This window comes from Terrapene carolina, unplaced genomic scaffold, assembly GCF_002925995.2.
Source record: "Terrapene carolina triunguis isolate 2854851 unplaced genomic scaffold, T_m_triunguis-2.0 Scaffold629, whole genome shotgun sequence".
Lineage (NCBI taxonomy): Eukaryota > Metazoa > Chordata > Testudines > Emydidae > Terrapene > Terrapene triunguis.
In genome coordinates this window covers 4,918,556-4,930,627 of record NW_020664980.1, presented here as the reverse complement: position 1 = coordinate 4,930,627, position 12,072 = coordinate 4,918,556, and the positions used below count along the sequence as shown (strand labels likewise).

Below are 12,072 nucleotides of genomic sequence, written 5' to 3'. Positions count from 1 at the left end.
AAACTATCGCTCTGTTCTTAACTGTCAAGATTGATGCAAAGATCATGGTACTCAGGGATTATTGTAGATTGATATCTGGTTTGAGTTATAATCCAAGCTTACCTCTGGAGATGCACTCTGGGATGGCTCATTAGCCTCACTGTCACTGGAACTACTTTCACTTTCAGAGTCAGATCCAGAACTGCTTTCAGATCCACTATGGCTGCTTGAGTCATCCCTGGAATTATCTGCTCCTTCACTATTATGCTGTGAAGGTTCAGAATTACTGGGGAAAGACAAACAAGTAAAATAATCAAGACTATGTAAGACATACAAGTTTCACATAAACAGGTTCTGACTTAATTATCTAACAGAAAATTCTACATAATTGAGTACAGCAAATAGACTGGGAAAGGATAATTACTTATATAAACAATTACTGCTTTATTTTTCAAGCTGTTAAGTATCTACTTGTTGGAGGAGAAAAGCTGTTTGACCAATGATCAAGTTCTAATCACTTCCTGGGTTAGCACAAGCCACAAGTCTACAGTGTCAGACATGGATTTTTAGAGCAGTGAGATCAAATTAGGAAAACTCATCTGCTCAAGTGTTGTTACTTCATTTGCCGTGAACTGCTAAAAATCAGCTATGAATGCCTACCTTCCAGGTGTACTCCTTGGCACTATCTTATCAGAATCCTGTAATTAAAAAAAATAAATAAAACCAGGGTGAGGAAGAAGCCTCCATAAATTATATTATGTATTGTGTACTGCATGGCGACGAAAACAAAAACAGAGCTCTAATACTCCTTCCTCATCACCACCAACAAACATACTTAGCATATATAGCATCTCTCATCTGAATACATTGGAATAGTTTACAAAATTGCATATTATCCTCAGAGAGGGAAACAGATTAAATTTGGCCAAGTTCACACAGCAAACAAATGGCAAATTCAAAGAGTCCTACATATCCTACTATGGTTTTGAGAGTTCCAATTCCTCTCTACTCATCACCCTGCGTCATTCATCTTTCTGTGTGAGGACTGGTCACAACTTGGGTCTATCAGTGTTATTCCTCAATTGCCCAAGGCCCTGATGTTCAGCAACGGAAGGCCCTATTCCCGTGCTCAATGGCTTATCAGCATTATCATGAATGAATGAATGAATGAATGAATGAATCAAGAAAGACTGGGATTGGAAACTAAAACAGAAAATGAACCTGGGATACTAAATGGCAGTGCAGACAACCATCATCATCTAGGTTCCTGAAAGGGCTATTTTTAGAATTATCTAAGATCAGTGCCAAAGATAGGACAATTTGTATTACAGAGAGTTAATATCAACTAAGGGAGCATCAATTTTCCCAACTAGAGTGACGATGCAACTGTAGAAGTAGTAACAGAAAAAGGAAATTTGGTGGGAGTGTTCACATACATTAGACACAACCACCAATCCCAATCCTGAGTTAATGGTGTGTGGAAAAATTTATGACACATTATTTTGAAGATGTGCTGTCCTTAAATGGCAGGCCACCACATGTGAGGGGGGAGGGAGGGGAGAGGAACCAATCCTGAAAAAGTCTCCTTGTCACTAAGAGTTTATACTTCTTGAGTACATTCTGTTCCATTTTATGTTGAGGAAAAGGCAATATGAAATTGCTACACAGTGAGATTTGGAAGTCTAAAGGCAAAACTGGAAGCAAGGACTCCCACAAATAGTGATTATATATTCCAAAAAGTAGTTATACTGTACTGTTACAAAGTTACTTTGAAAAATCTTGCTTTTAAATTAATGCTTACTGACAAATGTTCAATTTGCAACCAGCCAAGCACTGCATGTTTTTAAAATAGAAACTTAGTATTGAACACTTCAGTTGTGTCTGCTGAACTTTTCTAAAACTTTAGTACTTATGGTATATACCTGTTCACCATCACTGTCTTCACTGCTGCTGAGTTTTAAGTCATCTTTCAACATACTGAGTGAAAGAAAGAAAGAGGAATAAATTTTTCATATACTCTAGAAATGAATTCCAAAGTGGTGTTAGGCTATAAACTGATCTAAAATGTTACTAGGAATTTTCCTTTGTTTACAGAGTTCATTGCATGTGGGAGTACACAAAACTCAATACTAAAATGTTGAATGCTTAAGTACAAGAATCCCTTATACAAAAATATTGTGCATCACATTTTAGTGTGAAAGGAGAAGCGACCACTTATAGGATTGTCTTCTTGCATGCAAATGATTAAGAGTATTGTTTAAACAGAATTAAGGAGGCTAGAGAGTGACACTTAGAATTCTGTCATATTTTATTTCACTGCTGTCACAAAAGCTATGTTTCAATATACATATCTATATCTATTTCACAATCCTAGCATAATGTCTGAATACTGGAAAGACATACATTCATTAAGGTTTTTGTTATCTTTTGTTTTATTTTCGCAATTAAAGGTTTTAGTGTATATAAAAAACAGTATCTTACTCTGTTTGGTTTGATTCACATCTGGAGGAAGAAAATGAGAAAGTTAAAAAATAAGTTTCCCACGCAGGTACTTTCACAGTATGGCTGTTTTAATGAAATTCCTAACATTGTAACATCTTGGGTCTAATCCCCAATATATCTTTTCCCCCCCAAAAAGGTCATTTAATGTTTGTCTCCCCAAAAGAACAAGTTTACTGACTACACAAAGTGCAATCTTGCCCTATCATTTTATTTAAGACAGTATAAATTCATCGCAATAAACTCTCAAGCTCTCACCCACACCTGAATCTAATGGGGGTTTCCAGCAGTTGTCCACAGATCTCCTCAGATTCCCTCAGTTGCAGAAATTGCTCCAATTCCCCCATAGGTGATTTGCACCCACCAAAAATACCAGCCCCAACCATAAGTATAGCATTGCTGAAATATTGCTATGACAAAAGAGCAAAGGCCGGAGCGCCGCCAGCTTTTCTGCCGCCCTAGGTGGCGGAAGGTCCCGCCGCCGAAATACCGCTGCAGTCGCCACCCCCCAAATTGTAGCGCCCTAGGCGACCGCCTAGGTGACCTAATGGGTTGCGCTGGCCCTGAGCAAAGGAAAAATGAAGGGTGTAATCCTTCTGTTACTGTCTCTAACACTTAGTGTGGGTAAGCATCTTTTTAAAAAGTGACTGCGTAAAGAGGCTGTGTTCAAAGTCATATCTAGTCACAGAGACAACAGGTTTTTCAGAGGGGTAGAGGGTTACTGATTTTTTACTCCTGTTAGCACTGTGAAGCCTGGACAAGCTTGGGAGAAAAATGGGTTCTATTTCTGCCTACACAGTAAAAGAACTGCTAACTGAAGACTTTGCAACTGAATTTGTATAACTGAGGGCAAAACTTGTTTTGCAGAAAGTTATTTATTGGAGATGATGCATAAGCAAGAACAAACCCAGGTCAACTCTAAGATCTCAGCTTTGCAGGACTGGTAGATAAATGCATATTTGTAAACTGGTCAAATTTGACATGGTTGTCACAGTAATAGAACCCCACAATTTTTTTTTAAACTAACTTTTCTGGACATAAATGCATTTTAATTACATATACTACTCCTGGGAGAATTCTGCGCCCCTGCGCAATGCAGAATTTTGCAGAAATTAACGTTGTGCATACAGAATTTCCTTTCCCCCACAGAAATGGGCTGCAGTGCTGCTAGTTGCCACTAGGGTCTGCTGGACCTGGCAGAGCCCAGCCCACACACAGAAGACACTGTGGGAGTGGCGGGGGGAAGGAGAGAAGAGAAGAGGGCTAGAGGGTTCCTGGCAGCTGCAGTTGCCAGCTAGCTCTGAGGGAAGGAGATGGCAGTGCACAGGAAAGAAACCTGGGACCAAGCATCAGGCTGTTTCTCCCTCTGGATCCCTAGGCTCTGGAGAGGGTGGGGGGGATCCCACAGCTGGGCTCTGGGGAGCAGAGGTTGTAGGTATCTGAGCAAGGGGTGCCCTGCAACTGGGCTCTAGGGGAACAGGGGGTTCAGATGTATTGGCTGGGGAGGCCCCCCCGTGGCTGGGTTCGGGGAGGGGAGGAAGAGGGCGGAGAAACAGGAACTGGGTTGTCATAGGGGTTTCTTTAACTCTCTACTTCTGGGGGAATTTGTGTGTGTCTGTGTTGTTACAGGCATACTTGCTGACAGGTATTTTGAAATAAGTTATCAAAATAATTGGAACTGCAGTGATTATGTAGTATTATTTTGACAAATACAATGTGCAGAATTTTAAAATATTGTGCACAGAATTTTTAATTCTTTGGCGCAGAATGCCCCCAGGAGTAATATACAGACAGCCACTAAAAACTTACTTTGGTGGACATATTTGCATTTTCTAGGAACAATTAACCTTTGAGCACCAGGTGTCAAATTTTCTCCCAACTTGCTCATTATAAAGAATAAAGTCACCAAAATTTATGAGAAAAAAAAAAACACTAATCAAAAAGCTTCTAGTTACACTGTGGTTTTTTTTTTTATGGTTGTGTAGCAGACAGATGAAGTGTAATGTTTGGTCTATAGGTACTTTAATATAGTTTGCCACATTTGTATCAACATCTGTATGATAAATGTTTGGTATTCAAGCAGAAGACAGGGCCCCAAATTTAAGCTTCCTTAAGCATATTCCATACTGTATCCTCTGATTACAGAATATCAGAGCTCCCCAAACCATTTTTGTAACGGTTAGCACAGGGATCTCAAACTCAAATGACCACGAAGGCCACATGAGAACTAGTACATTGGCCCAAGGGCCGCATCACTGATACACACCCCTACCGCTGCCTCTGGCCCCGGCCCCGCCCCCATTCCATGAGGCACCGCCCCTGCCCAACCTCTCCCCACCCCCATTCCAACCCCTTCCCCAAAGTCCCCACCCCAACTCCGCCCCCTTCCTGCCCCTATTCCAACCCCTTCCCCAAATCCCCGCCCCCTACCCGGTGCGCACGGCTCCCCGGTCCTCCCCCTCCCTCCTAGAAAGCGCTAAGCGCTGCCAAATAGCTGTTTGCCAGCAGGAAGCACCTAGAGGTAGGCAGAGCAGCGGGGACGCGGCACACCGGGGGGGAGGGCGTGGCAGGTGAGGGAAGCTTGGCGACCGCAGCAAATAACTCCACAGGCCACGTGTTTGAGACCCCTGTGTTAGCAGCTGAAAGTAGATCATAACTTCACAACCCAGGTAACTGGATTTCTCTGCAACCATGAACATTTATTTTAAAAGGTCCCTCTACCCTACCTGCCCTCCTCATTCTTGTCAAAGTACTGAAACAAAGAAATCCCAAGAATAGAAATCTTCTTTAAATATCCTGCTAGCGTACAACAACAAAAAGAGAGCAGAAAAAGCAATGTGCATACATGTGCCCTTGTGAACCAGCAGTTGGTGACATAAAATTTGAGACTATCTTGGAAAGTGTCCTTTTCACATGGGCTTGGGTAGCCATTTTCTGGTAATCAACAAGAATTAAGATTCTACATAAGAAAAGACAGTTACCTTTTCTGTAACTGGTGTTCTTTGAGATGTGTTGCTCATGTCCATTCCATATCAGGTGTGTGTGCTCACCACATGCACTGGTGCTGGATGATTTTCCCTTAGTGGTATCTGTAGGGGACCGGCTCTGGCGCCCTCTGGAGTGGTGCCCACGTAGCACGGTATAAGGGGCTCCATCGGCTCCCCCCACCCTCAGTTCCTTCTTGCCAGAAACTCCAACAGTGGGGAAGGAGGGCGGGTTGTGGAATGGACATGAGCAACACATCTCGAAGAACACCAGTTACGGAAAAGGTAACTGTCTTTTCTTCTTCGAGTGCTTGCTCATGTCCATTCCATATTAGGTGACTCCAAAGCAGTACCCCTGGAGGTGGGTAGGAGTTCACGGACATGTAGATTGCAACACAGCTCTGCTGAACCCAGCGTCGTCCCTGGCCTGCTGAGTGCTGGCATAATGAGCCGTGAACAGAGGACCACATTGCAGCTCTACAGATGTCCTGGATAGGGATATGTGCCAGGAAAGCCGCCGAAGACGCCTGAGCTCTCATTGAGTGGGCTCTGACAATCAGCAGTGGAACCTCCGCCAGGTCATAACAGGTCCTTATGCATGAGGTGATCCAATTGGAAATCCTCTGCAAGGACACCGGAAGGCCTTTCATCCTGTCTGCCGTAGCAACGAAGAGCTGAGTTGATTTACGGAAAGGCTTGACACATTTTAAGTAAAAAGCCAAGGCCCTTCGGACGTCCAACGCGTGAAGACGCCTCTCTTCGCTGGTCCTGTGCGGTTTGGGACAGAACACCGGGAGGAAGATGTCCTGGTTCATATGGAAGGTTGATACCACCTTTGGCAGGAAGGCTGAGTTGGGCCACAGCTGAACCTGGTCTTTGTAGAAGACCTCAAACGCCATAAACGGTCAAGGCTTTAATTTCAGAGACCCGTCTCGCCAACATCACCGCCACCAGGAACACGACCTTCCAAGACAGGTGGGAAAAGGAGCAGGAACCCAGCGGATCAAAGGGCAGGCCGGTGAGCCTAGAAAGGATTAAGTTAAGATCCGACTGCGGGACAGGAGCCCATACCTGCAGGAAGAGTCTCTCGAGCCCTCTCAAGAATCTGATCATCATGTCATGGGAAAACACTGTCCTTGGATTGGCGAGCGAAAAGCAGAGATGGCCGCAAGATGCACTCTAATGGAAGAGTGTGCGAGGCCCTGGTTCCTCAAATGGAGCAGGTAGTCCAGGACAGCCTGTATGGAGGAACACGAGGGAGAGATGCCCCATTCGGATTCCCAACGGGAAAACCTCATCCACTTGGCAGGTAAGTCAGTCTAGTTGAAGGCTTGCTACTTTCCAGGAGGACCTGTTGGACTCCTTCTGAACAGGTCCGGTCCTCCGGGTTCAGCCACACAGCATCCACACCGAGAGGTGGATGGACTTGAGGTTGGGGTATAGGAGCCGACCATGATCCTGTGACAGCAAGTCTAGTTGATTGGGCAGGGGCCATGGAGGGCCTGCTGTCAGGCTCATAAGCATGCCGAACCAATGCTGGCAAGACCATGCTGGGGCGATCACAACAACCTGCGTTTTGTCTCTTGATCTTTGCCAGGACCCTGCTGATGAGTGGAATATAGGGAACGCGTACAACAGACTCCCTGACCATGACAGGAGAAAGGCATCGGAGAGGGAGCCTTTGCTCAGACCTTGCAAAGAACAAAACCAGTGACATTTCCTGTTCCGTCTGGTAGTGAACAGGTCCACTTGGGGAGTTCCCCACCTTTGGAAGATCATGCAGGCTACCTCTGGATGGAGCAACCACTCGTAGTGAGAGAAATCCCTGCTGAGGTGGTCCACCAATATATTCTTGATGCCAGGAAGGTGTCAAGCTTCCAGGTGGATCTCGTGGCTGATGCAGAAGTCCCATAGATAGAGTGCCTCTTGACAGAGAGCCAACGAGCATACTCCCCCTTGCCTGGTGATGTAGAACAGTGAGGCTGAGTTGTCCATCAGGACTCGGACCACTTTGCCCGACAGGTGGGGCAGGAAGACTCCGTACGCCAAACGGACTGCTTGGAACTCTGACATTTCTGTGCAACTTCGCCTCCTCCGGGGACCACATCCCGTGTCTGGAGGTCGCCGAGATGTGCACTCCAGCCGAGGTCCAAGGCGTCCAACACCAGCTCGATGGAGTGAGGGGGGTTGTCGAACGGAACCCCTTCCAGGACGGTCCTGTGGTCGGTCAACCATCGCAGCGAGGGAAGTATCGCCTGGGAAATAGTAACGATCTTTTCCAGGGGGTCCTGAGACTGGAAATAGACCATCCCCAGGCATTGTTGCAGAGCCAGGCATGGCGGACCACGTAAGCGCACGCTGCCATGTGGCCCAGCAGGCGCAGACAGGCACTGGCTATAGTCAGAGGGAACGTGGAGACTTCCGCAATGAGGTTCGTCGGTGCATGGAACCTGTCCCGTGGCAGGAACGCCCTGGCGCAGGTCAAGTCGAGGATCGCTCCAATGAACTCTATCCTCTGCACCGACACAAACGTCAACTTTTTGTCATTTATCAGAAGGCCCAGAGAGCGGCACGTGGCTTGAAGCACCACGACATCCCTTTGGGCTTGAGACCTGGAACTGCCCTTGACAAGCCAGTCATCAAGGTATGGGTAGATCTGGATACCCCGGCGCCTGAAGTAAGCCGCTACCACGGACCTGCACTTGGTAAACACTCTCGGTGCTATCGCCAGGTTGAACAGGAGGACCGCAAACTGGTAGTGGTGGGGTCCCACCGTAAACCAGAGGAAGCGTCTGTGTCCTTGAAAGATCACTATGTGGAAGTATGAATCCTTCAAGTCGAGGGTGACATACCAGTCTCCCGGATCCATGGAGGGGATAACAGAAGCCAGGGAGACCATGTGGAACTTTAGCTTCTTGTTGAGGTCTCGCAGGTCCAGGATGGGCCATAGACTGCCCTTGGCCTTTGGGATTAAAAAGTACCAGGAATAGAACCCCTTGTTCCTGTACTCAAGAGGAACTTATTCCACCACACCCAGCTGCAGCAACCCCTTTACCTCCTGCGCAAGGAGACTCTTGTGAGAGGGGTCCCTGAAGAGGGATGGTCAAGGCAGGTGGGAAAGGGGGGGTGGGAGAAGAAACAAACCGGAGAGTATAACCCTATTCCACTGTGCTGAGGACTCACTGGTCCAAGCAAGGAAGAAAAGGGAAAGGTGGTTGGTGTACACTGGGACAGATGGATCCGGGGAATAGTCTGGTAGGTCGCCCTCGGGCGCACCCTCAGAATGACCATTTGGCCCCTTGCTTGGCATGGGTTGAGCCCGACTGGGCAGAGGGTGGAGGTGGGTGGCTTGGATATCGCTTGTTGCCCTTGGCTTGTTTGTGGGGTTGGTCCTGCCGAGGCTGGCTCTCCTGGCCCTGAGGCTGCTGCAGTTTGAACCACTTACGCACCGGGGCTGGGATGTACAGATCCAGGGTTTTCAGGGTGGTGCGGGAGTCCTTGAGGCCATGCAACTAGCTGTTCGTTTGCTCCACAAATAGGGCTCAGCCGAAGGGCAAGTCCCGCATGGACAGCTGAGCCTCAGAGGACAACCCAGAGAGGAGCAGCCAGGAAGCTCGCCGCATGGAGACAGCGGAAGCCATGGTGCAGGCAGCAGCAGCAGCAGCGGAGTCCGATGCCACCTGGAGGGCTGCCCTGGCCACCGTCATGCCCTCATCGAGAATCGCTTAGACCTCTTGGAAGCCTTGGGGAGCGACCCTTCGAACATGGCCATGGCTTGACATATTGAAATCATACCGGCCAGGGAGGGCTTGGTGGTTGGCCACTCTCAGCTGAAGGCTGGAGAATGAATAAATCTTAAGTCCAAAGAGATCCAGCCTCCTCGAATCTTTATTTTTGGGGGTAGCCCTGGGTTGTCCTTGCCTCTCTTTGTGGTTAACCGCCTCTATCACAAGGGAGTTGGGGGCAGGGTGGGAGTACAAGTACTCATGCTTCTTCATTGGCTCAAAGTACTTGCGTTCGGCCCTCTTAGAGAGATGGGGGCCAAGGAAGAGAGGGTCTGTTACAAGGCATTAGTGATTTTGGAAACCCCTTCATGAAGGGGTAGGGCCACCCTGGCAGGAGCCGAGGAACAGAGGACATCAAAAGGATAGCTCCTCCAATTCCTCTGCCTGAAGCCCCAGGTTGGAAGCGACCCTCTTCAAAAGTTCCTGGTGTGCTTTGGTGTCATCCTGAGGAACTGGGTGACTGGGCCCTGTGATAGCCTTGTCTGGTAATGACGAGGACAATGCCAGTGCTGCAGGAACCTCCACGTCCATTGGTGGTCTAGCAGCTTGCTCCCCTGGGTACTCCTGAACCTGTGGGGTCTTACTCCTCGAAGCCTCGAGAACCAGAGGGGGAGGGGATACCAAGGCCCTGGCCTCTCCGAGGCTCCCAACACCAATCGGGCTGTCTGGGATGGTTGGGTGAACTCCCAAGGGTTCCACGGGTACCATGGCACCAGCACTGCGCTCGGGGCCATGGAACCGGTTTTGGTGCCGTCAATGCTGGCATCACCACAGGTACCAGGGTTTGTCCCGCAGTCAGGGAACATCGCTCCGTGCCGGAGCTGTAAGCAGAGCGGCAGTACCGGGCGACCAGGAACGGGCAGAGTGGTGACTCTTGTCCGAACCAGTGTCAGTTGCTGGGACCCGAAGCTGACCTGTCCGAGTGAGTCGGGTGTCTCGGTCAGGGTTTTGGAGACCGACTGTGTTTGATGTATCTGCGTCAGACACCCAGTGATCCATGCCTCGCTACTCGACCGGTACCAGGATGTTGAACGGGACTGGGAGCCACTATAGGCCGGCTGTCGGGAGGAACCTCCTGAGAAGGGCGATCTCCTCCTAGGAGATGGGCGATGATGACCAGGTGATCGGTCCAGTGATCGGTACCAGGCCCTTGGAGACGGTCGGGGCCAGTCCCAAAGATCTTGTTGAGTGGCATGTGCCCCAGAGGGTCTGCGTCAATCCACCGGCGAGGAACACCTCGAATCCCTTGATCAGTGCCCCCAGTGTGGGGACCAAAGGGGGGCGGGGGGGGGAATCTGCTGAGCCTGCCTCTCTAGTCTAAGGCATGACGGCTTCGCATGGGCGAGCGATGGCGGGACGTCACTTCTGATGGGGAACAGTGCTACTGAAGCAGGGACACATGCATAGGTCCTAAAGCAGGTTTTCCCCGAGACTGGGGTACTGCTGGAGCCGGAGTGGGCGGCACTAGTAGCATCAGAATTTCCTGAGCTGCTTGAAGGGCTTTGGGCATCGATGGCACCTGAAGCTGGTCATGGCCTGCACCGCTATCCGGAGTCGCAGGCAAAGTATGGGATGAGCTGCATTGCTTGACTTGAGTCTGAGCCGGACTTCCTGAAGGGGGTGTTGAGCTGCCCGGCATGGGTCGTGGCTCGGCTCCAGCCCTCTCTTTGTAGGAGATTGTCCCTTCACATTCTTCTTCGACTTCATGACCGGAGCCGTGGACGGCGCCAACGGAGCACTGCGCATGGAGGCCATGGTGCTTGGTGCGGAGTCGGACCGCTGCTCCAGTGCCGGAGTGAGTGCCGACTCCATTAGGAGCGCCCTTAGACGAGTTTTGCGCTCCTTCTTCATCCTAGGTTTAAAGGACTTGCAGATACGGCACCTGTCACTTATGTGCCCCTCGCCTCAGCACCTTAGACAGCTGGTATGCAGATCGCTGACGGGCATAGGCCGTTTATAGCAATCCCAGGGCTTAAAGCCTGGGGACGTGGGCATGTCCATTCCCCTGGCTGAGTCCCATTCGGGACTAATGACGAATTGAAAACAACTATTAAGGGTTTAACTAAGAAACTACTAACTATATACAAAACTATTTTACAGGTTTTCAAAGTTCGCAAGAAAGAACGAAAATGCTAGCTGAAGCAGCAGATTTTCCAGCACTGTCACTGGTAGCAAGGAGGAACTGAGGGTGGGGAGAGCCAGCAGTGCCCCTTATACCACGCCATGTGGGCGACGCTCCAGAGGGCACCAGAGCCAGTCCCCTACGGATAATGCTAAGGGAAAAAATTGCAGCACTGGTGCACGTGGCGAGCACACACACCTAATAGGGAATGGACATGAGCAAGCACTCGAAGAACTGTTATATCCACATTAAAGTGTGGAGAAATGGCTACAGTCATCTTAATGGGCCAAAATCCTTCAAAAACACTTCAGAAATAGTAGTTTGGGAAATATTGGAGAGGATGTTCTAATTTTTCCATAAGAGCAACTTACGATTTCGATTGATGGCCATTGGATGTTTTTGATGAGGGATTATATCTTTCTGGGGGGGAAAAGAAAAAAAAAAGAACACTCCTTAAAAATGAGCAGCAAAATAAGACGCTTCAAAGTTACAAGAAATAAAAATCCTAGATTAATTTGGAGGCAAGAATGGTTGAATGAATTTAGCACTTGAGGAATGGAGGGACTAACACAACTGGTTTAAGCCAGATACGATGCAAGCAGGTGTTATGCAAACTTCCCACACAGTTCCATCAATGCACCTCAACCCTGACATGCAATACACCCTTTCTATGCCTGCTTTATGGTTCTCTTAAGCAGAGCCA

General features: G+C 48.5%; 1 protein-coding gene across 3 annotated transcripts in view; it reads right to left on the bottom strand.

Moving 5' to 3' along the window:
- Window positions 1-12,072, bottom strand: part of AFF4 (AF4/FMR2 family member 4) — a 78,764-nt gene that overhangs the window by 18,540 nt on the left and 48,152 nt on the right. For all 3 annotated transcript variants that reach the window (XM_024213106.2, XM_024213107.2, XM_024213108.2), the window contains 5 exons: window positions 11,741-11,789; window positions 2,461-2,481; window positions 1,902-1,956; window positions 640-677; window positions 103-265 (listed from right to left, as the gene is read on the bottom strand). In XM_024213106.2, the coding sequence (XP_024068874.1) occupies window positions 103-265; window positions 640-677; window positions 1,902-1,956; window positions 2,461-2,481; window positions 11,741-11,789 (326 nt within the window). The remainder of the gene's footprint in view (window positions 1-102; window positions 266-639; window positions 678-1,901; window positions 1,957-2,460; window positions 2,482-11,740; window positions 11,790-12,072) is intronic.